This window comes from Pygoscelis adeliae, unplaced genomic scaffold (genome assembly GCF_000699105.1).
Source record: "Pygoscelis adeliae isolate BGI_AS28 unplaced genomic scaffold, ASM69910v1 Scaffold131, whole genome shotgun sequence".
In the NCBI taxonomy this organism is placed as follows: domain Eukaryota; kingdom Metazoa; phylum Chordata; class Aves; order Sphenisciformes; family Spheniscidae; genus Pygoscelis; species Pygoscelis adeliae.
In genome coordinates this window covers 779518-801192 of record NW_008824058.1, presented here as the reverse complement: position 1 = coordinate 801192, position 21675 = coordinate 779518, and the positions used below count along the sequence as shown (strand labels likewise).

Below are 21675 nucleotides of genomic sequence, written 5' to 3'. Positions count from 1 at the left end.
ATACGTTTGGGGTTTGACTAGGATAAAAAGCGCAATAGCGAAAGGTATTTTTACACTGTCATGGTGTTTTAAGCTCCTTTCTGCAATTAGCCTAGTGTCTAATTTACTTTAGAAAACCAAAGCAAGTCATTGACTTGCTGTATAAAACATGAACTACAAGTCAAAGCTGCCCCTTCCAGTGGCCAAATACGAAGCTGGATGTCAGTGCTCTGGTTTGGGCACTTAAATACTGAACCACGTTATGTGAGGTAGACCAAAAATAAAAATAATATCACATGTTGAAAGACGAACAGAAGAATTCATTCCCCTCTCTTCCTCCAGGGAGCTCTGTCAGGCTTTGGAGTCCTCCTGCACACAGAGCTGTGAAATCGTCTTCTTAATACGCAGCGCGGTCAGCCGCGCGGCACCGTTGGCGTACCAGCATTCGCGCATTATCCTGCCCATTACTCGCAGCGCCTGCAAATCAGAAATTAGAAGAACAGGTCAAGAATAAAACCGTCACCTCCTGCTTTTAATTTTTTTAAGTGCAATACTGGAAGATAAAATACAGCGCTCTCAAATGGTAATACAACAGCAATACCATAAATTAAGACCTATATTCCAGAGAGTTCAGCATTTGGTGCAAAGACAGTTTTCTCTGTATTCACCCGGGAGCTGAAAAAGAGCGAGACATCTGAAACGCATTTAAATGCAAGAGAGGCTGGACATGGAGTTCCCTTTGTCCCACTGAAAAATTCTGTCTTAATTTAAACATGCTTTGTAATAAACTGGAAAACTGCTTTTACCTCACAGCTTTGCCACTGGTTTGGAATATTTGGTCTGAGCTTCTGCTCACAAACTACCCTTCTCATATCTTCTATCGAAGGATCAGAAGGCACAACATCATAGTAAGGCAACTGGTATTCCTCAGTGATTCCTAGGAAAGATTTATTGCGTAGGTAACACAAAATCCAAAGTAGCTGCTCCAGAATAAACTCTAATTGTTTGGTTTTACAGGCAATGAGAGAGAGCAGAGGAACACCTGGGGCCGCCTCGAACAACTGCTCCACAACAGACTTCTACCACCACATGCTGCCAAGATAACTGAGAGTGCAGGGGCAGGGACATAGACAATTGCTTTTGTTCTATTTAAGATGAAAGCGGTCTGGATTGCAAAATGAAAAGGCCAGAAACCTCACCTCCAACAGAGCACCTTCGGGCTATCTCCCAGTATACTAGCCCAAGAGAGTATATGTCTGCACGCTTGAAGGACTCGAAGATGTTCATGTTCATCACATCATCAAGTATCTCAGGAGCCATATACCTTTAAAATACACAAAGGTCAGTTTGCTCGAGGGAGTTCGTACAAAAGACTGCAGCTGTGCTGCTGCATGCCAGGGCCAGGCAGCAGCCGGTCCTACCGGGAAAAAGGGAAAAGGGAAACTCCTTTTGACAGCGATTCCGAATGAAAGCAAGAGATCTGGCCTGGGCGATGAATTTAATGCTGTGGCTGCTTACATCCACACACATCGCCGTGACTCCTCACGGCGCTGGGAGGGGCGTGACAGTATGAATTCAGTAAAATTCAACAGTATGAATTTTAATATAACGAGCAAGGAAGCAAAAACAGTTTTATTCAACTTTGTTGCTATACCCTGTAAAAAAACATTGAAGCCTATTTTGTACCAAGTAAAGCTCTGTTAAATGCCATCAAATTAAAAAAAAAAAGCCTTGAGGGCATTTTTGTTCCAATATCTGTGTTTCAGGAGCGATGCCCTGACTACGCCCAGAAGCACACGGGGTGACCGACACACGATGTCCGCGCCGCGCTCCGCACGGGCTGGCAAGCTCTGTCCCGAGCCAGGGCTGGCAACCGCCTTCTGCATCTGCCCAGCGGGGACAGAGGGCTTGGGTCAGTTGCCAACGCTCGACGGACGCCAAAAGCAGAGGGGGAAGTCACCAACGGAGGAAAGGGCCGAGAGGGCTGAGAGAAGCTGTCTCCATGGGGCGAGCCGGGCCGGCGGTCGGCAGCCCGCCCTCACCCACCTCCTGGTCCACACCCTGGGGTTCTGGGGAATGTCGATGGTGTTCAGCACCGAGTCGTGCTTCACCGCCAGGCCCAGGTCCGCGATGGCGCAGCTTTCGTTCCTCTTCACTAGGATGTTTTTAGATTTCAGATCTCGGTGCGCAATGGCTGGCTTGCCTGTTCACAGAAAGAGAAAGCGACGTCAATTTTGATAACAACAGTATGAATTTTAATATAACGAGCAAGGAAGCAAAAACAGTTTTATTCAACTTTGTTGCTATACCCTGTAAAAAAAACATTGAAGCCTATTTTGTACCAAGTAAAGCTCTGTTAAATGCCATCAAATTAAAAAAAAAGCCTTGAGGGTGTTTTTGTTCCAATATCTGTGTTTCAGGAATAAAACACAAAATGAGAAACTGTAAGTTCACCCTCCGAATTTGTTTAGAAAATCCTTCATTAGCACTCCCCTTTAGCACAGCTGCTCCCACAGACATCCACTTAAAGACGTGGACAGAGGCGCAGACGGTGAAAATGGGAAGATTATATTCCTATTCTCTGTTTATACCGTATCACACAGTGTTACACCAATACTGTTTCTTGCGGTATAACAGTTTGTAAAATGCTTTATTATACTACATCACCCATAAACACTTTTGCAAACACTTAAGTTCCTTAGAATACTGGAAAGAGAAGTGGAAGGGAAGCACTTGCCTTGCGTGCCAACGATCTCCATGTGGAGGTGCGCCAGGCCGCTGGCCACCGACAGCGCCAGCTTGACCATGCCCTCCACCGTCACCGTGCCTCTGTTCAGGTAGTCAAACAGGGACCCTTGCTCATGGTACTCTGAGACAAGCCAGAGCTGAGTCCACGTCCCGTTATCTACCCAGAGGAAGCAAGATTATTCAGATTTATGAAAAAAATTAGCCAGGAAAAGCCTTCCCCGTTTTGTGGCCAGCTCAGGCATGCAAACAAACAAGTTTGCCGGCCGCCCCACCGGGAAGGAGCTCAGGACAGCTGCGAGGTTCAAAGTGGCATTTCAGATGGGAGCGGGGGCAGCGAAAGCAATTCTGCGATAGACACCCGGGGTTTCACACATGACTCGCAGCATACCCTTGTTATCAGCAGCAATAAAGCCCAGGATGTTTTCGTGTCTCAGCATAACCGTCTGATAAATTTCTGCCTCCCGAAACCAGGACCGCTCGTCTCTGGAGGAGAAGATTTTCACAGCTACATCTTCCCCGCACCATTTTCCACGCCAGACTTCACCAAATCGGCCTTTTCCTACAATTTCCTGCAGGACAATAGTCCTTGCGATTGTTCTTTGTACGAGCAGAGGTAAACCTAGTTTAAAAAGAAGAGATGGATATTTGTGAAATAGTTCACCAGTGATTTTTAAATCACAAAGTTAGAGGCTTTCCAGTGAGTTGTACTTGTGACTTTGCTCTCAAAGAGTACCACGGGAAAATCCTCTCCCAACCAAAATCTCCCACAATCATATTTTTTAATGTTACTTGCCAGATGAGTGTACATCACATCTGCCACTAGGTACAACAGACAATCTCAGTCCTGAAAAAAGTCAGGCACGAGCTCTCACTCCCACCAGCTCCGCGCAGACTGAAGACCAGAGTGTCAGGTTTTGGTGCGTGCCAGTGACAGCCTAGCGTCGGTCACTCTGCCAAGGGGCACCAGGGAACCCCCCTCGCACTGGGGACAAGCTCCACAGGTTCCTTCAAGAGCCATAACCCAGTCCGGGTCACAACAGGAATTACATACCCTTCAGATAAGGGGGCGGGTGAAAGAAACAGAAAAGGTCTGAAAAACTGGCGTGTACACCATGGCCTGCCTGGAAAATAAGCCCAGCTTTGCTATTCTGTTGACAAAGGAAAAAAGACTGGCCGTGGCCAGCGTGTAAAAAGCCACGATAGACCGCAATAACCGTGCGCTGGCAAACGCCGCGGCTGGACCCCAGCCCCGCCAGTCCCCACGCCGGGCATCGCCTGCCACGTCCTCGGCAGACTTCAGGGGCTTCCGCCCCCAACTCTGCCGCGCCACGTCTACCAGCCCTGCCCCAAAGCCAGCGCTCTCTTCCCCTCCCACTGTTCTCAGTAAACCACTACACGGGTGTATTTTCCAGCAAAACCAGGAGACCCATATGACACGGGTACCTTTCTTTCCCCAAACTCTACCTCCCTAATAAATTTAAAAAACATTAAAAAAAAATAAAAAGGCAGGCCTGAACTATTTAATTTGGCTTGATACGGACTACAGTTTGTTTTGCAGTCAATTAGTTGATCTGTTCTAGCTGAAATTTTCAAAAAGAAAAATAAATTATCGTAGCAGTTCCACTTTGGTTTGCTAGCCATAAAACCCTGCCTCATTTGATTTGATACTGTATTTGTTTGGGATTAAGACAAAGAATTTTATTTTTTTTTTTAAATCAAGACAACCTTGCTTTTAACAGAGCAAAATAATCGGCGGGAAAAATCATAGTTTGAAGGTCAGCTTTTTCAAACTTCTTCAAATGTTCCCTCCAGTTTCCTCAACAGAGCCCTCACACTCTGCAGCTGCTACTGCCTTTACACAGGCTTGTCCTGGCTGCCTGTGGCCAACCCCTGAGTCGCCTCTAGGCAGAGGGGAGCAAACTCGCTATTTGGCTGAAATCAGAACAAACTGCCCCGGTGCACGTGAGGCTCTGTCTGCTTCCACTGTGGGTCAGCACAAATAAAGCCCTGTTATTAGCTCAGGGATGTCTATGAACAGTTAAAACTTCAGGGAAAATAGAGCCAAAGTCTACTCATTATATCTGTGAAAAAACATTAGGGAAGTACAATAAATCAATCCTGAAAGGTATGTAGAGTTCACGGAAAATAAATTAAGCACCATTTATAAATTTTTCACTTATAAATAAAAGTAAGCATGAATTACGTATTTTTCAAGTAAATAAAAATTCTAGTTACAGAAAGCTGGGCTGTACACACCAGACATGCCACCAGCCTGATGAGCTGGAATTTTTGAATTCCCACCTCATTTTTGCATTTCTTTGATGTAAGAAGTTCTCAATAGCAATGGAGGCATCACAGTAGATAGGATATCAGAAATGGGAAAAATATTAAAAAGGTTGGCGTTCTGCTCAAAACAGGAATTTGGAGTAACGTTATTCTGGCACTGCTATAAAACTTTCAGGAGTGGCATCCTGACTCATTCAGTTAAATTTAGTACCTTTTATTATCCGCTATGCCACATCAGCCAGCAATGTTTTGTTTCACACTTGAAACTGACTTCTGAATTAACTTTTTTAACTCTTCCATTCAAACAAAGAATCGAACTTTTGTAATTTGACAGAAAAAGAGCAAACAAAGCCCTATTGCCACGGTAAGGTGTGGCCAAGCATATCGGCACAAAACCTCCCTTGACATAAAACTTGTCACCAGTGTAAAAGCCTCGGAGATAAGACCCCCACCTGCACCCTCTGCCCAGCAGGCAATGTTCTTCGTCGCCTTACAAGCAAGGTGGCACATTTCCCTTTGGTTTAAGCATCAAGAAAATTTGCTCCGAAAGTTGGCAGCGAAGCAATGGCAGCCGCGCCGAGGCGAGGGCGGCGGGCAGGGCGGCTGGGCAGCCCCCACGTACCAGAGCCAGAGCCGGAGGCCGTCATGTCGTAGATGAGATCCTTCAGCGTCTTCCCGGAGTTCACCAGGTTGCACTCAGAGAGGGGCTCCTCCACGTTGGGCTGCTTCACCCTGCCACGGGTGCAGCGCTGGCCCTGGCAGGTGCATGCCGCCAGCACCGCCGCAAGGGAGAGGACGCAGACCGGCACCGCCACTGTCACCGCCAGCACCACAGGTCCCGTGCTGGCTCTGCCGGGAGACTCTGACGCTTTTGGAAGACACAAGGGAGAGCAGGGTGGAGGGGAAAAGATGGTAAGTGAAGGGCTGTGGAGCAACAACATTAAGATTTAATGATTTCCCACAGTCGTCCTGACTGGGACTGGCAGCAGCGAGACAGACCACATTTCTGTAAGTTACGGAGTCTCTTCCCCCAACACCTTTTCTGCAGGTAGCTTGGGCTCAGGTGATCACCACTGAACACCACCATCTCAGAGAGATCGCCCCACCAGCCGTTCCTCAAGGAAACACCAGTGGAGACGTTCAGCAGCATGTGGCTGGTGGCAGCACAGCTGGAGGTCGGGGGCCCTACCGACCATCGCCGCGCCTGCCCCCAGGAACAGCCCCGGGAAAGCACCTCAGACATGCTGACCCCTCCCCGCAGGCTGCTGTCAGGCTTTATCTCCACTTCTCTGTTACTAAACCCACACAGACTTCTCACAGCACAACACGTCCTGGCCACCAGCTTCTCCAGCTAGTCCCACCCCACCTCTCAGTACCATTCAAGGCAGAAAACACCTGAAGAATATTTCCTTGCAAAACATTTCCTTCCAAAAATGCAGCAGGGACCCTACAAAGTACACATTTTCAATCTCTTGCGTTGTCAAAATGCCATTTGTCTGCAGTTAGCTGATCCCCCACCTCCCCACTGCAGAAGACCAAGGGACAGGACCAGCAAGCTCCCTGCAGGAGCCAGACCGAGACGTAGCCTGGTGCACAGGGCTGCACCAGCATGACCACCACCGCAACAGCCAGCAACTTGCATTTCGCATGCAGTAGGACAGACGGCAGCTCCACACGCAGGTAATCTGCATTCGGTGAGAGACACCTTACCGGCGTTACAACCAGTGGGCGCAGTGCCCTTCCCACACTTGAAAGTTTGTGTATAAATTTCTCAGCACGCTGTCCCTCCTGAAAACAAATCCTCAGAAAAAACAACTTCCTAACACTTAATGCATATGGGAATACAAAGTTCTAGTAAATGAGGCATTAAAAGGATTTCTAAGACGGAACACTTTTGGAACTTGTGTTCATGAAGCTGTATTTCACAAGGGTCAAGAAATGGGACTGTCCTAGATCATTTTCCATTTTAAAACTATAGGGGTAAAAAACATATCAAGAAGCTATAGGAATACATTATTAAGATATTTACTTGCACATGCACACACACACAAATCCCTTAATGCCCCCAAAATTGTAAATAAGCTTAAAAAAAAATGAACAAAAAACCCACAAAACCAAAACAATCAACCAACACCCCCCCCCAAATTAAAACAGAAACACGACCCCAAAAAAACCCTCAACACTCAGAATCACAAGTACCAAACAGTGGGTCTAAAGGCTACAGAAGATTTAAGAATCAGGAACTCCACACCGTGCAAAGTCACCCCTTAGCCATTCTAGAAAACAAAAAGCCCCTCTCTCCCTTTAGGCAAATGCTAAGCAATGTGTACACTGAAATCTGAATTTTGAGAGTAACTGAGACTCCAAGTCACTTCAGTGAAGAAGCAGCTCAGAAGAAGCAGCCTGATGGCCCTCAGCGTTGACTGTTACTTTCCTCCAGTTAATATTACAATAGAAGTACTTCTTCAAAGGACCTTGCCAAGCCATGCACTCCATCATTCACAAGTGCCAGGAGCAAAGTTAGCTGTGCAAAGTCAACTTGTTCCTTTTTCTTCTCTTCCTTACATTTTAGCACTATGCTCTTAAACTAAGTGAGAAAAGAAAATAAAATGTAACAACAGAGGGCCCCATGTCCATTCACAGTGCACAATTCAAACCATTCTGAAAACAAAGTTGTGAGGTCTTGCCCACGGGCTTTTCCTTCAACAGATTTCAACAGGACACTCAAGTGGTTGTCTGGCAGATTTGTAAAAGGACTTGCAAGCAGGATTCCTCCTTGCAACTGCTGCTTGTTAACCGATACACCGCGATTTCCTAAGCTGGTTTTAATTATGTTTCCGTACGGCAGAGATTTCCCCTGAGGCAGGTATGAAGTGCAGTAGGTACATATCATATCCTCTATCCTATGAGCTTTGGCGCTGTCGCTGGGCACCGCGCCTTGCGGAGCTGCTCCTGCCACACGGGACCGCACGGCCGAGACGCTGCGCGCAGCTGCGAGGTGCCAGCTTTGTGCGTGCTGAAGGCTGCAGAGGAGGACTGCCGCGCGGCGCAGCAGGGAACGCAGCTGGTATGATGCGCCAGGCTGAGGAGTTGTCCCCTGGGTGTTTGGCATGCAAACCACAGCACTTCTAAGTGCATCACCCAAATCAATGTCCTCACCCGCAGATCTAGGCAGATTCGTTATCTATCGGCAGTTGCTGTTAAAGACAAACATGCACAAGATACTTACTATAAAATGTCAGTTCTTTCCACCAACTGCTGAAAAACAACGTAACATGAAATGAACAAAATCTGAAACTTTATTGTTTTTAGGCCAGTGCAAACAGGATCAAAAAGAAAATAATCAGGAAGCTTTGAACAGCAACAACCGAACCAGTGGGAAGAGAGAGACTCAGAAGTGCATCTTCGCAGGCTGGCACACGAACTCCGTGCCCTGAACCAGAGCAGCAATTCTCCCTTCTGCAAGCAGCAGCGACAAGCAGTCCTGCGGGAAAGTATTTGCTCCTAGCGGTGAGTGACCTTAAGCGCCTGCAGAGCCTGTGGATGCTGCACATGTTGAACATCAACAGGCAGGCAGAGAGCAAGCAGTGGTCCTGGCGGGACATCCTTCACCCGCGTCTGCTGCTCGTGTCTGAGCCTTGCCGTACGCCCACATTGTCTTCTGCTGGAGAGTCGTTGCACTTCATCATCACACGGCCCGCTGCCAGGTCACAGCAGTCCCTTCTCGCAGCGTACGCTCACTGCTGTCCTGTATCCCCCTCCCAGTCCCTCCAGCTCCTTCCTTCTCTTCCTTCTTTTTTCGCAGCTCCCTCCATTCCAGAGCACCATTCTTTCCTGAAGCAACTTCTTAAAAATCTCCAGGTTTGTTCTCTTTTTCTTTACTTTCAAGCCTGTTTTTTTGCAGTCTGGATGTTACAGGTGGCACACCTGTACAGGCAAAAAAGAGTAACAGTTACTGTTGGCTTTCTTTTTATTTTAAAATTATATACATACCCATGTATATACATAAAACTTCCCAGGAACTGGGAAGCGGCTTTAGAGATACTTTGAATAGGAGAAAAGCCAAGTTCACTAAGAGCACAGTAAATTACTTCGCTTAGCTTTTCTTAGCTGTTCCTGAACCAGTTGCACATCGCATTGCTGCAGTAACATCCCACCCTGCATTTAGAGAGGCCGCACAGGCCATGAGTTCAGACTGGCAGCTAACGGAGTAACGGGGTGATGACAACAAGCACAAAGCATTGAGGCGTGGAGCAAGGCGAGTCGAGAAATGTGCATTTCCACAAGCACTCTTTTCATTGCAGGACATGCTCCCGACTCACGATGAACCTAAAAGAAAGTACCCATTTTTGAAGAGGTTTTAATATTAAAGCCGTATTATTGTACTGGCTATGCCTACACTACCTTGTCCATACATTCTGCAAATCTAGGTTCGGTTTATAGATTTGCCAACAGAATTAAGTGAGACAACAATGCTTAGGTTTAGGCTTCTGGGACATGACAATTCGTAACTTGCAGTGCACTGTTTGTACATTGTAAACCGCCGAAACAGGTTTTATAGCAGAATTTGAAGGGGCTCAAAAAATGCTCAGTACATCTTCAAAAAAAAGCAACAAAACCATTTTTATCAGAAAAAAGGTCTTGAATTTTAACAGAAAAGTGATCTGACAGATTTTTACTGAAAACGTATATGAGCACAGTTTGTATCATTAAAGAACTGCGGTGCAGGCTTTGTGAGAACTGCATCAGAACTTAATTTTTAGAGATATTTCCCTGCCATACGGCATTTTGGGAGCCGGGCAAGCAGCGGGACAGGCAGGAAAAAGCGGCAGGTCTAGCAGGGACACAGTGAGCACAGCAGGCCAGCAAGCTCATTTTGACACTCTGGGGCAAGGAGCAGGAGAAACCTTGGCCAAGTCAAGAGGATGGAGGAGGGAGCGCAGAGACAAAGACACTCATGGCCATTCTGGGGCTGCAGAGCAAAACGTCCGAGCGAAGCAGAAGCAAAATTCAAAGACTCTCTCACATCCACTCAGGAGGGTGACATCCAGCACCAGGAATACAAACAGACGCCAGCTTTATGACTTATGCAGTGACAGTTGTTCAGAATAAGATCAAGTTCAGTGATGCTTACAGGTCTCCTGAGATGCTGCTAAGTTGAGAGAGCTCAAGTGCAGAAGGCACGTTAGCAGTGAGACTGGAAGCTGAGGTGTCCGGGCCAGTTTGCACAGGGTCTCCACCGAGTTCCTGGGAAATGAAGAGATCCTGATTGTCTAGAGAAGTTTCTTGGAAGGAGTCCACCGGAAACCTCCTTTGTCATCCTTTAGTCTACTGTCTGTACCAAAGACGAGGTGCAGATCAAGGCTGGTGGCAACTACTCCAACCCTTTCCAGTTCTTCATAGAGCACACGCAGGAGACTTGAGAAGTACCAGCGCCGTGATTTCTGCTTTACAGTTGGTTGTAGGCTATCTTCAGTCCTGAACCCTTGCAGCACCGTGTCCTGCAGCCAGCACCCATTTCTGGGCTTGCACACCATGACCCCTTGGGGATCCCTGGGGCTTCCCACAGCACAAACCACACACAGAAGGAGTGACAAACAGCACAAGTGCAAAATACATGACACGCAAGGTACAAACTGTAATTAACGGCGACATCACCAAATAGGTGTGGTAACGTTTACAAGCAGTTGTGCAATGTTAAACTCCCTGGGAAATAAGAAAATCCCTCATGACTACCTAAAAGCATCAAATCAACACCATTAATCATAACATTTTGCAATCTGATTTCAAATGTACTATTCAATGACTTACTAATCAAGAATAGAAGCTGAAGACATGTTGCCATGTGTGAAACAAAAATAGCACATCTGGCAGTATTTAGCAATTTCACAATATGGTATAGTTATATTCCAAGTTGTGTAAACAAAAGAGTACTTTTAGGCAACAAAAAAAGAGGAAGGATTTTTTACCCTCCAATGGAAGAGACATTCTCACACACATTTGCCTTGCTTTTGACATATAACGGGCACCTTAAGACTTCTAAAAGCCCTAAACTATGCATGTTTAAGTTCCTAAGCTACTCGGGGAAAAAAATTATGTATTCTTTCCAATGTAGTAAGAAAATATATTGCATCTAATGGGGGGCTCTAGTCAGACATACAGAATACTTTTAAACAATTTCAAAAGTACACAATTTGGACTAGAGTCTAAAATTAAGTTTCTCCAGCGTTCACCATGACTACAGACCCCATCACCCCTTTCAGGACATTCAGAAATCAGCTGGAAAAGGTCTGCTTAAGGATCCAGAAGTTCAAGCAAACCCATCAGGGATACAGCTACGAGATAAACAGATGCATTATCGGAATTGCTGTTTCCCCCCCTCGCCTGTACCCAGCCCTGCCTTCTCCTTGCGTGGCAGTATTCTTACCAATCCCTCCAGAGCCAAGATGGACAAAAGCATGTGAACTATTTGCAGAACGAGACATCCACAGAGCAGCACTGAACTGCACCGGCGTGAGGAGTAAACAGGTTTAGTGCGTCTCATGCAGCTCATTTCAGCCTCTGAGCAGCTCTGGCCACAACCCAAGCTGACAGCCCACGTTCTGTGTCACAGACAGCTAACCTCCTAACAGCCAGAAAGAGAACGTCTGTAATTTAGAGGCTGATGTGTTCAGGCCAGCTGTTACTGGACTGAAGCACTTCTCACACTGGCCTACACAGGTCCCAGCGACCAAATCTTCTCCAGTGCACCCTGACCAGGCCCACCCCTAGAAGGCTGGAAGGCACTAGATCCAGATGGAAGTTGGTCACAAGCAGCTCTTCCTCCCTACTTCTTTTTTCTGAGTCCTGACCTCCATCCGAGGTTGTCCGTGCCACAGCAGGCAAGCTCATCTTTTTCATTAAAAAGCCAAACCAGAAAACAGTCAGCTAAATGGAGTTTCTGTTACTGTTTTGCAGCAGAGTAGTAACACGAACTGTTAAATGTTGGCTCTAGCAGTGGTGTTCAGAGACCGTCGGTTAAGAGGAAACAAAGCAGCCACACAGAAGAGAGAAAAAAACCATAAAAATATTTCCCCTCTTCTTTTTTTGCTCCATTCCCCATCCTCCCTGGTTTTATCCATCACTAGCATTTTAGGAGAGTTAGTGAGAAGAACTGTGTTTTGCCTCTTCACTCATTGTCCGGACCTTCCTTCTAACTCTATTCTTGGACCGAATCCGTGCTGGGAAAACAAAGTCAGACCTTTTCACCCTGTTCAATAACAGACGAGGAACGCCAAAAGTAAAAGAGAGGGAAAGCCAGAGCCTTGCCCTGAACCGCGCCCTGCAGCACAGCCTGCACATCTCTCTGCCCTTCAGGACCTGGGGAAGCTCTCAAGGTCCATAAACAATTAGAAGAGATTTCCCTTACAATTCATATTCAAACACTGGGTTTTATTCAGAAAGCTATTAGCTGAAGGCTGATTTTTCTCATTTTCTGGATTAATATGTACCTTATAAAACTTCTGGTACGGTAGTGTCTGACTTCTTTAATACTAACATATCCATGTATACAATTCTCCTAAAAGGTCTTTAATGTCTTTAGGCATTTTCAAACAGGTAAATGAACAGTAACTATTTGTTCATGCAAAACCTACGCACAATATTAAAAAAAAAACCAACAAAATACGAGAATCTTGCCCAACAATTAGTCTAACTGGTACAATCCATCTCTCTTGGCCATACGTATATACTCAAGGGATTTTTGTCTTAGGAATTCTATTATATTTCCCTTTCTTTCATCCCAATGTGTGCCACTGTAGGTGATATGAGGGCCATTTGTGCCTTTGTCCAGTTTGGGCAATAGGAATAAAGAAGAGAGCTGGAAATTACTTTTTATACAGTTTGTTAATCCTACTATTAGCTTAATCTTGTTCCATAAAGCCTCCTTTCTCCTCTGACTCATTTTCCATTATGCAAATACAGAACAGAAGTCATATGCTTTTTATCTCAAGTTCTAGAGATGCTGCTGTGCCAGGTCACCCAAAACAGAGCAGAGAGGAGACCGTTCTTGCTGTGTGCTGCCTTTTGCTGGAATGACAGAGGGACTTTTCAAGGAAAAATGCTAAAACCAAAGAATTCTTTGCTATGCTGAAGTTTCCAACCAACTCACGGACGCGTGGCTGTACACGCTGAACACATCCTCATGTTTTTTCTCAGAGAGGCCGACATTTTCTTTAGCCAGCCTCTGAAAGCAGCCTGGTCAGAAAGCCCAGAATCCTGTGACAGATTTGCAAACCCACCTGCACCCATCCAGCCTCAATTTTCAGCATCTGTAAAGATGGAGACTTAATATCCAGCGTCACTAGGTGTTTCGAGATCAAGAGGTTAGAATGAGTAGCAGCATGAGCTTTTCTCCACACATCTATAGACATACAGACAAGGACACCAGAGCCCAAGAAAGTCCTGTTAACTATATCTGGTAACAAATGTAAAGCACCTGAGCCTTCAGGCTCTGGTTCAACAGCTGCTGAGTCACTGCCTCCACCTAAGGAGGTAATTGAAGTCAACATCAATTTCGCTGCTTTGGAGAAGGGATGGGAAACAAGTTCCCCAGCCTGTATTTACTCTTCCTGGGGCCAAACACCACTCTCCACGATAACCGAATGTAAGCATCAGGCTATAAGAAGCTCCAGTATTCTGCTCCAGGGCTGCAGGTGAAGGTCTGTCATCTATGAACAGGCTTGTGAGTGGGGTAAATCCCGCTTACAAGTGGGGTGGGGGGAGAGATCACAAGCACCGTCTCCCAGATCTGAAATATGCCCTGAAAATCCTGTGAGACACAAGTCTACAACTGGAAGAAGTCTTCTAGATCTATTAGCAGCTCCTCAAAACAGTCTGTTACATGCTGAGGTGCACAGAGGCAATTTGTCATACAGAGAGAGATTCACAGAAAGGTCCGTCGAGGAAGTGGCATGCAGGTCATTTTCTGCAGCCCTGTTATGACGTCCCACTGACAGGGGAAGGTCACCTCAAGTCACCCGCTGGGGCAGAAAGTATCCCAGTTAAAATAGCAGAAACCTGGAAATAAAGTCAGGGTAACACAGAAAAGCCCTAATTACTGCAAACTAATCCTGCGCTTTGAAACTTAGCACCTGTTAATGCAAAATACTGCAATGAAATCCCTGCCAACGAGTATATAAAAAGCAGATATCCAGGTTGAATCTGTCCTTAGAAATGTATATTTTCATACATTGTAAAAAAAAAAAAACAAACCACCCCAAACCACAAAACCCCAACAACTCAAAACAAGAACAACCTCCCCTCATGCACGGCACAGTAACAAGAGCTCTGCTGCTGACTGAGGCACGCAATGCCATCTACAGTTTTACTACAGAAATTCATGCACGGGCAATCAAAAAAACCCAAATTGCTTCCTGCTCTCTGAGATCCTCATGCTGCAAGTCATATTATTGTTTTCCAGTCACTCTTCGTACATTTACAGCGTAAGCCCTTGGTAATTAACACACAGTCGAGCCAAAGCAGGTCAGCATGAAGAAGAGCTGAGGGACAGGCTTGTGTCCCCAGCTGAGTGCAGCTGCAGTAACAGGGAAGAGCCTGCAGAAGCTCCTGCCTCATCTGGCAGGGATGTGCACCACACTGGACCTTCTCAAGGCTTCTCCTCCTCTGTGAGATTCACTCCTGCCTAAAGGCAAGCTTTTCATATCCACATGCTCTACTTTTAAAGTTTTAAACTAGAATCTGCATAATGGGGGGGGGGGGGGAGAGAGAGAGAAAGAACTTCCATATCTAGATGTCTGTACCAAGTGTCAAACTGCATGTATTATTACTCTTTAAAAGAGAGGGCGGTGGGAGGTGGGCTGGCTTAAATAAGTACCTTGACAAAGCAGGTATATTCCAAGACCAGAGAGCCTGTGTGACAAGTTAGGGACTAATAAACAGACCCAGTGGCTTAGTTACCCACCACGGCTGGCAAGGGACAACCAACCAACACGAGACAAGCCGTACAGTGGTACACAGTGACATGCCGGAGGAAGAGGTGGCTTTACACACGGACCTCTGGGCTGAGCAATCCTACCTGGGGCCTTGCACCAGCACAGTTCGAGCACAGCAAGTCCCAGCTGTGCGAGTCCTGGCGTAGCCTGTGCTCAGTAGTGGAAACAAAATCTTTTACAATGTCAGTAAGATAACGGACTAATTACTAAACCTAGAACTGCCTCCACGTTTTGTCAGACCAGTTGACAGTTCCAGTGCTGGTTACCTGCTATGGTGCCTCCACTTTAAATTTCTTGCCCTCAGTCAGAGAGGAACCCAAGATCTAGATTTGGATTTCTGAGTGCCGTATTAAGACCAGAAGTGAAAGAAGGAAAAAAAGCAAGCTGAGCAAGCAGTTGCCTAAAAACTCGCTTTGGAAACAGCAATTTCCTAAGCACAGGAACACACCTACAAACGCAGCCTAGGCAATGGCATTCAAACTGTTCTTCCCCACAGCAGAGCCCGCCGCCGGCACGGCAGGTACACCTCCGGCTCGAAACCTCCTGACGCGAAGAACACAGGTGCTGCAGCGGCAGCCCAGGACAGCCCAGGCTCATGCAGCCCAGCTCCCCCACCTGCATACCCGGCTATACCCCTTGGAAAGTTTATTTTTACTGGGGCCCAAATGAAGCTTCCCTATAATATGAATTATGTGAAGAAGGGCTGTCAGAAAAGACCAGCAAACAAATAACATTAGCAGTGTTCAATTTTCAGCTAATATGAATTCCCCCAAATGTTTAGAGCAAAGGGCTCAGGCTAAAAATTAAGTGAGTAATTTTCTCTGGTACTGAAATATGAAACCAAAGGTTTTGCAACAACCAGTTCAAGCGCTAGGACGACAGACATGCCTCCACCGCTCCTCTATAAATAGCAGTTTTCTCCCAAGATTCCAGCATCCCAAATTGGAAGAAAAAAAAGCATGGTATTTTATTTCTACATTTTAGAGCATGACCATTATCAGTATCTCCCTTCTGTCGTCAACTGAAAGAAAAATACTTAAATAATCCTTATTCCTGCCCCAAGCAACAGGTGAGATTAGATACTGGGGTACGGACCTCCCAGCTGTCAGGCTTCTACCTAGGCCGGCTCCTTCAGAGAGGCTGGTGGGAACTGACCTTCCTCTGGCAGCATCCAGCATCTGCCTGTCTGCACCGGGAGATGAGGGTCCCCAAGGCTACCACAGCAACTCCCCCACGGTCTGCCCTCCTGTATCTTACATGATATAGCAAGTGCTTCCAGTAACAGCCTTTTAAATTCTGTTAAGTACTATAAGATAGCAGCTTAAATGCAAGTTATAATTGTAAATTATGTATTAATTTGCATCTTTCTTACCTGTAACATCTCTCACTGGTGTAAGTATAGAAAAAGGTATCATCTGATAAAGTGGTATATTTTACAGCTTTTTCAAAAAAGCCTGGATTAAACACAAATCTTGGAAAGAAGAGTCAAATAATTAAACCTAAAAATAGTATAAATATTTATTTTTAAAAAGCACTGAATCAACTTCATTACACAATTTTGAGTCTGGCAGACTCAAGTACTGCACCAGCTGTGTAATACACAGAGCTCCTGGAAGTGCAAATCTTTTTCCTCCCTCTAATTGGGACCAGGAATCTTACACTTTCTCATCCCTGCTGGGCAAGAATCAATGATACCAATCTAACACTGAAGAAGAGCTGCCTTACAAGCTGCTAAAACGAACTGCAGAACCCCAAAGTTCAAGACAGACTAAGAAGATCGCTGAAACGGCATCAGCCAAAGATGTCCCCCAGCAACGACTTGGTGTCCTTTACCCCTCTCACCCCCCAGCAGAAGACCCTACGTGCCGTATGACCCGTATCAACAGAGAGGACACACGTGCCTTCCTGACCACAACAGAGCCACTGCAAACCCCTTGCTTCTAATGCACAGGCACGCCAACATAAGCTGCAGTAATGGCTCATCAATCCAGATCACAAAGACATGGCACTCGGTGACACAGACTGGCCAAGGACAACAAGCAGAGAGGCTCTTCATGTGCCGGGGGACTGCCCCATCAGAGGTCAAACCTCACCGCCAACCCAGACACTTGTCTGTCCGAAAACACAGGGGTGCATTTCCCATACACAACTCACAGTCAGCCCCTACAACTAACCTCCTTCTTTCCAAAAATTCTTACCTGAGCCATCTAAAGCAGGTCTTTCAAAAGCAGAGATGTTTGAGACTGTAAAACTTCAGCCAGTGCAAGGTCTTCATTAGTTCCTTGTGATGCACCAGTTAACAGCTCTCAGCTCCTCACAATTGCTAATTCACAGCTGCTATACACTGCTGATCCATGCCCTATAGAAAGTCCCCAGTACATCAGATACCATCTTCCTAACATCTAGACTAATGCCAATTCAAATCACAAACTCCCTTAAGATAGTCCAGCCCATAAAATCTGTGAGGTTACAAGTCTGTTTCCTTCAGCCACTTCCTTTCATCTTCACGGTTAATGCCTCGTGGGATACCAAAGACAGCATTTGGAGTATCTTTAGGAGATGCAAGAAATTCACTTTTCCCCAAATAGAGTTGCAGTTTAGATCTTCCTGTCTGAAACAAGTTGGGAAAAAAATAGCTACTGTTTTACAGACAGCCTTTAAAATCCCCATTAGCTGGCTCTCATGGTCACGTCCTCTGCACAGTATGTCTGCACTCTCAAGCTGTCACACAAGTGTTTGAACAGCGTTTTGCACTTGGATGGCACTTACCAACGGGCAGGCGGAGGGTGATGTTGTTGCAGAAGTCGGTGTAGCAGCACTCAGTCTTTGTGATGTTCTTGGAACTGTGGCAGAAGACCTGTGCGTTCAGCTCCGGGAGGGAGACACAGGACTTGATCACCTCCTCCCGCCCGTTGGTCAGCATGACGGAAGCCCAGCAGGCGCCCTCCGTCTGGCAGGTGAAGTTGGTGTGCTCGCACAGCTGGCACACGCACTTCAGACCTGAAAAAGAGGTTTCCAGCTTTCATGAGAAGACCCCGGGAAGACAGAGCCCCCCCAGCAACCGTGCCAGCTTGTCTTGCCAGTCAGCCAAGGCTAGCTGGTTCACCATGAGCACCCTGCGGGAGCTCCAGCTCAGATCCCGTGCCAGGGCCATCACCTATGCCGGTGAACGGGCTCCTGGTCTGCAGGAAGAAGCCGGTCCTGGGAGGCCCCCGATAGCACAGGTCCCCAACACCCACAGATGACAAGTTTTTAAACCAGGTGGTCCTTGGTCACAGGAAAGTGTATAGCATCTATCTCGCGTGGTGGAGAAGACTGACCACCCCAAGAAGAAGTTTCTGTGAAAGCTGCCTTTTGCCTAGGTGGGGAGACGGAGGTTCAAGTCCTCAGGTTTATGTTCTCAGCTCCCATGGACTCAAGAGAACGCCTCAGACAACGCTCAGGACAAACACATGGGCACGTGCTCCATTTCAAGATGTCTATTTAGACACAGCTACATTCATTATGTGCTGAATTTTAAATAATATCAACAGCCGCTGTTTAGGTAGCTGTGCCGACTGCCTGAAACACGGCCACCCCTCACCTGTGCCAGCCATCCCCCCCGCCCCGCGCTAGCAATACGCACGCCTTGCCAGAGCCGACTGGGTTAGAGCAACACGTCTGAGGAATCGCCAAGATGCAAAGTCCCGGCACACACCACCCTACGCCCTACAGACAGACACGGGCGGTAACTACAGACTTTTCCTCCCCATGTCTTCAGAGATGATGCACCTTTTTCAGGCACACAAACAGCTGCCCAGTTTCTTTTGGTGCAAAAGTCTGATGACTTCTAAGCTTTTTGCATGTTTTTAACCATATCTTCATGTTTTACCAAATCAAATGGAAACACATTTAATAACTACCACATTTTTCAGGCTTTATTGACTCTTCCTTGGAAGAAGAGGAGGAAACCAAAGCCACATCATCTCAGTGAAACACCAGATGCTAACAATAATTTTTTTTGCCTTCTTTGTTTTCTTCACCTGCTTCATAACAAACAATTTTTGCTTGCTTCGTGCCAAGTTTAGGAGCCCATATTAGCAGTGATACAATAACCAAGACATTTTAACCTCAGGCTGAAAGCAATTTCTACAGGAAACACTTCCTTAACTCCACTTTATGAGACTGTTTCTGTAAAAAAACCCTCATTTTAGAGTACAGAGACTTGATCTCTTCAACTTTTGACTTAGACAGTTCTTATCCCACCCACAGGCTCCCCAAAATGCATTCTGTACACCTTCCCAGGTCAGTTATAACTCTGCAAGATTGAACATTATTCTACTTATGGGAGCTAGGGTATACAAAAAAAAAAGTAATTTTATCCATAAATCCATTCTGTTTATTTGGGAAGGGGGGGGAGGGGAAGTGTCCCACACCCACGGCTGAGGAGGAAGGTGTGATGACTGATGGCTGCGGCAGCACTCGCCACGTGGCAGGAGTAGCAGGGACTAATCTCAGAGTCTCTGGAGGAGCAGAGAAGTCCTGACAGACGTCAGTGTGAATCCCATTTCTGTTTCTATGACACTATTTGTTTTCTTTACAACAATCTTCATCCTGTGCTACCCTTCTGAAATAACAGCTTGTAGTGTTTATCTTCAGCTCAGGCTCACAACAAACTTCCTTGGCACCATATGTCCGTGTTTATCCTGGATGCAGGGTACGCTAGGAACCATATCACTGTCTGTCTGCTTCGGCTTTCTCTCGGTATGGTGAGCACGATCAATCACCCAGCAACAGAGCAGGTGAATCTCTTCCTTAAAGACATTACTGTAGTCCTAGAAGAGATGCCAGGAGCAAGACTCATCAGATCCAAATAAATAAGAGATCTAGCAGAAGAAAAACAGACACATCATAAGCGATACTGCAAAATAAAAGCATTACTTGAGGAAATGAATATAAGACTGTCGCAAGTGTCTTCAGTGTTTCAGACACGTCATTATGCTGTTTTTTTCTCCTCCTTCTCATGGTCTAAAAATAAAATGGGAAATGGTCTTTATGACGTCATCCACAGTAGATAACTGACAGTTTTATCCATATTCTGGTATTTTGCAGATTGCTTGAGAGAGGAGCTGATCAAAACTGTCACTGCAAGTTCTGAACAGCTCCAAGGGTATTCCTCTGAGCACCGTGAACACAGGGTGAGAAAAGGATAGCAGAGGAGCCTCTTAGGCTCTGTAACCTCACTTTGACCAAGCTAAGACAGTCACTTATTTCCAGAATGAAAGGGGCCTTGCACCACCTCGAGCCTATTCACAACCAGACTTGGCTGGAAGTCACGCTGGCAGGCAAGTCTGACCGTTGGCTCACCTGGCTTTAGGGGTGCCACCGCTTGCGGATCGGTATTTTCTTCTGTTGTATTCAGAGACCATTTTACTTTGCTGGATGTCCCTTTTTCTTTCTACATCACTGATAGAAAGATTCTAACCCCATTTTTCCTATTAGTTCTGAATACGTTGCTCGAAACTACTGCCCACAACTGCAAGTTCACAGACCTATGAAAATCAGCCCTGTTCCCCACAGAGCTGTTTCTGTGAGAAGACATTATGCAAAGAATATCATAAATAAAAAAATTTTGGGTTAAAATTTTCAATACAACCCAACCACGTTATTATCACTTCTGAAAGCGAAAGCATTCGGCCACCAGATGACAAGCTGGGAGGAGCAGGGAAAGGAGCATGTTGAACTCAATACTTCCAGAGAATTTTCATGCCCACTGGAGACTAGAAAGTCCTGGAGACCAAGATGGCTCGATAAACATTCCCTCTTCTCCTTCGGAAATACTGAGCTCACAGAAGTCACATGAGACAGGCACACAAACTTCTGATGGAAACACTATGTTCAGTTTGGAAGAAGTGGAAAAGCACATGAAGAAAAACTTGTCCACACCCAAAAACATTATATCCTAAAAAACCTTTTAATGTTGTGTTTGTCCTACCACACTTGAACTGTTGCCTTTTTTAATCATTCCTTTAAAAAAAGCTGAGAAACACTGCCCCAGCAGGTACAAAGCCTTCAGCCCGTGCTTCTCAACCCAGCTCCTTCCAGCTGTCCTATTGTGGTCCTGACTCTCACCCTGTCCCAGTTCCCGTACCCTCACTGCTAGGCACCTCCAGACTCCCACTGCCACCTAATCCCAGGAGCTCTCCCCAGGAGTGCCCACAGCTCCCCTCCGCTGCATCCTGACCACCTCTGCTCCTCCCAAGCTGGCTCACACCCACCACACCGTGCCAGTTCCCAAAGCCCCACTGACGCGTCCTCCCAGTCCACACGTCTCCTCCTTCACCCTCTCCCAGTTCCTGCTTTACTCCCCTGCTCTCAGTCCCGCTTTCTTTCCTGCGGGGTTGCCAGCTACAGCATTAGCCCCCACAGCCTCTCAGTCCCAGCTCCATCAGACTCTTCCCCCATCTCTCGGCCGAGGCTTCGTGCTCTCCCTGCTCGGCGGCAGCGGTCAGTGCTGGGGCAGGGGAAGCACCATGCTGGCAGCACCGGGCAGAGGTTTCTCTGCCCTCCGTTACTTCCAACAGCCCTGCGCTAGCCTGCATCTGAGATCAGTTGCTCCAGCCAAGTCTTCCTACATCCAGACTCTCTGGGCTGGAACAAATTTGGGCTGCTGGGTGATGCGTGACGGAAG

At 46.5% G+C, this 21675-nt stretch overlaps 1 protein-coding gene across 3 annotated transcripts; it reads right to left on the bottom strand.

The window, feature by feature from the left end:
* Positions 1-330: 330 nt before the first annotated feature.
* On the bottom strand, positions 331-17997 carry ACVR1C (activin A receptor, type IC). 3 transcript variants are annotated; one of them, XM_009334026.1, is made up of 8 exons: positions 17775-17928; positions 5636-5875; positions 3116-3346; positions 2717-2884; positions 2026-2182; positions 1179-1303; positions 786-916; positions 331-456 (listed from the first exon to the last, which is right to left on the bottom strand). In XM_009334026.1, exons 1-8 carry the CDS (start codon positions 17926-17928, stop codon positions 331-333), a joined length of 1332 nt encoding a protein of 443 aa, XP_009332301.1. The 3 variants fall into 3 exon arrangements, with proteins under 3 accessions (XP_009332301.1, XP_009332302.1, XP_009332303.1); XM_009334027.1 differs by lacking the exon at positions 5636-5875 and having other exon boundaries at positions 17775-17997; XM_009334028.1 differs by lacking the exons at positions 3116-3346; positions 5636-5875 and having other exon boundaries at positions 17775-17997.
* Positions 17998-21675: the final 3678 nt, after the last annotated feature.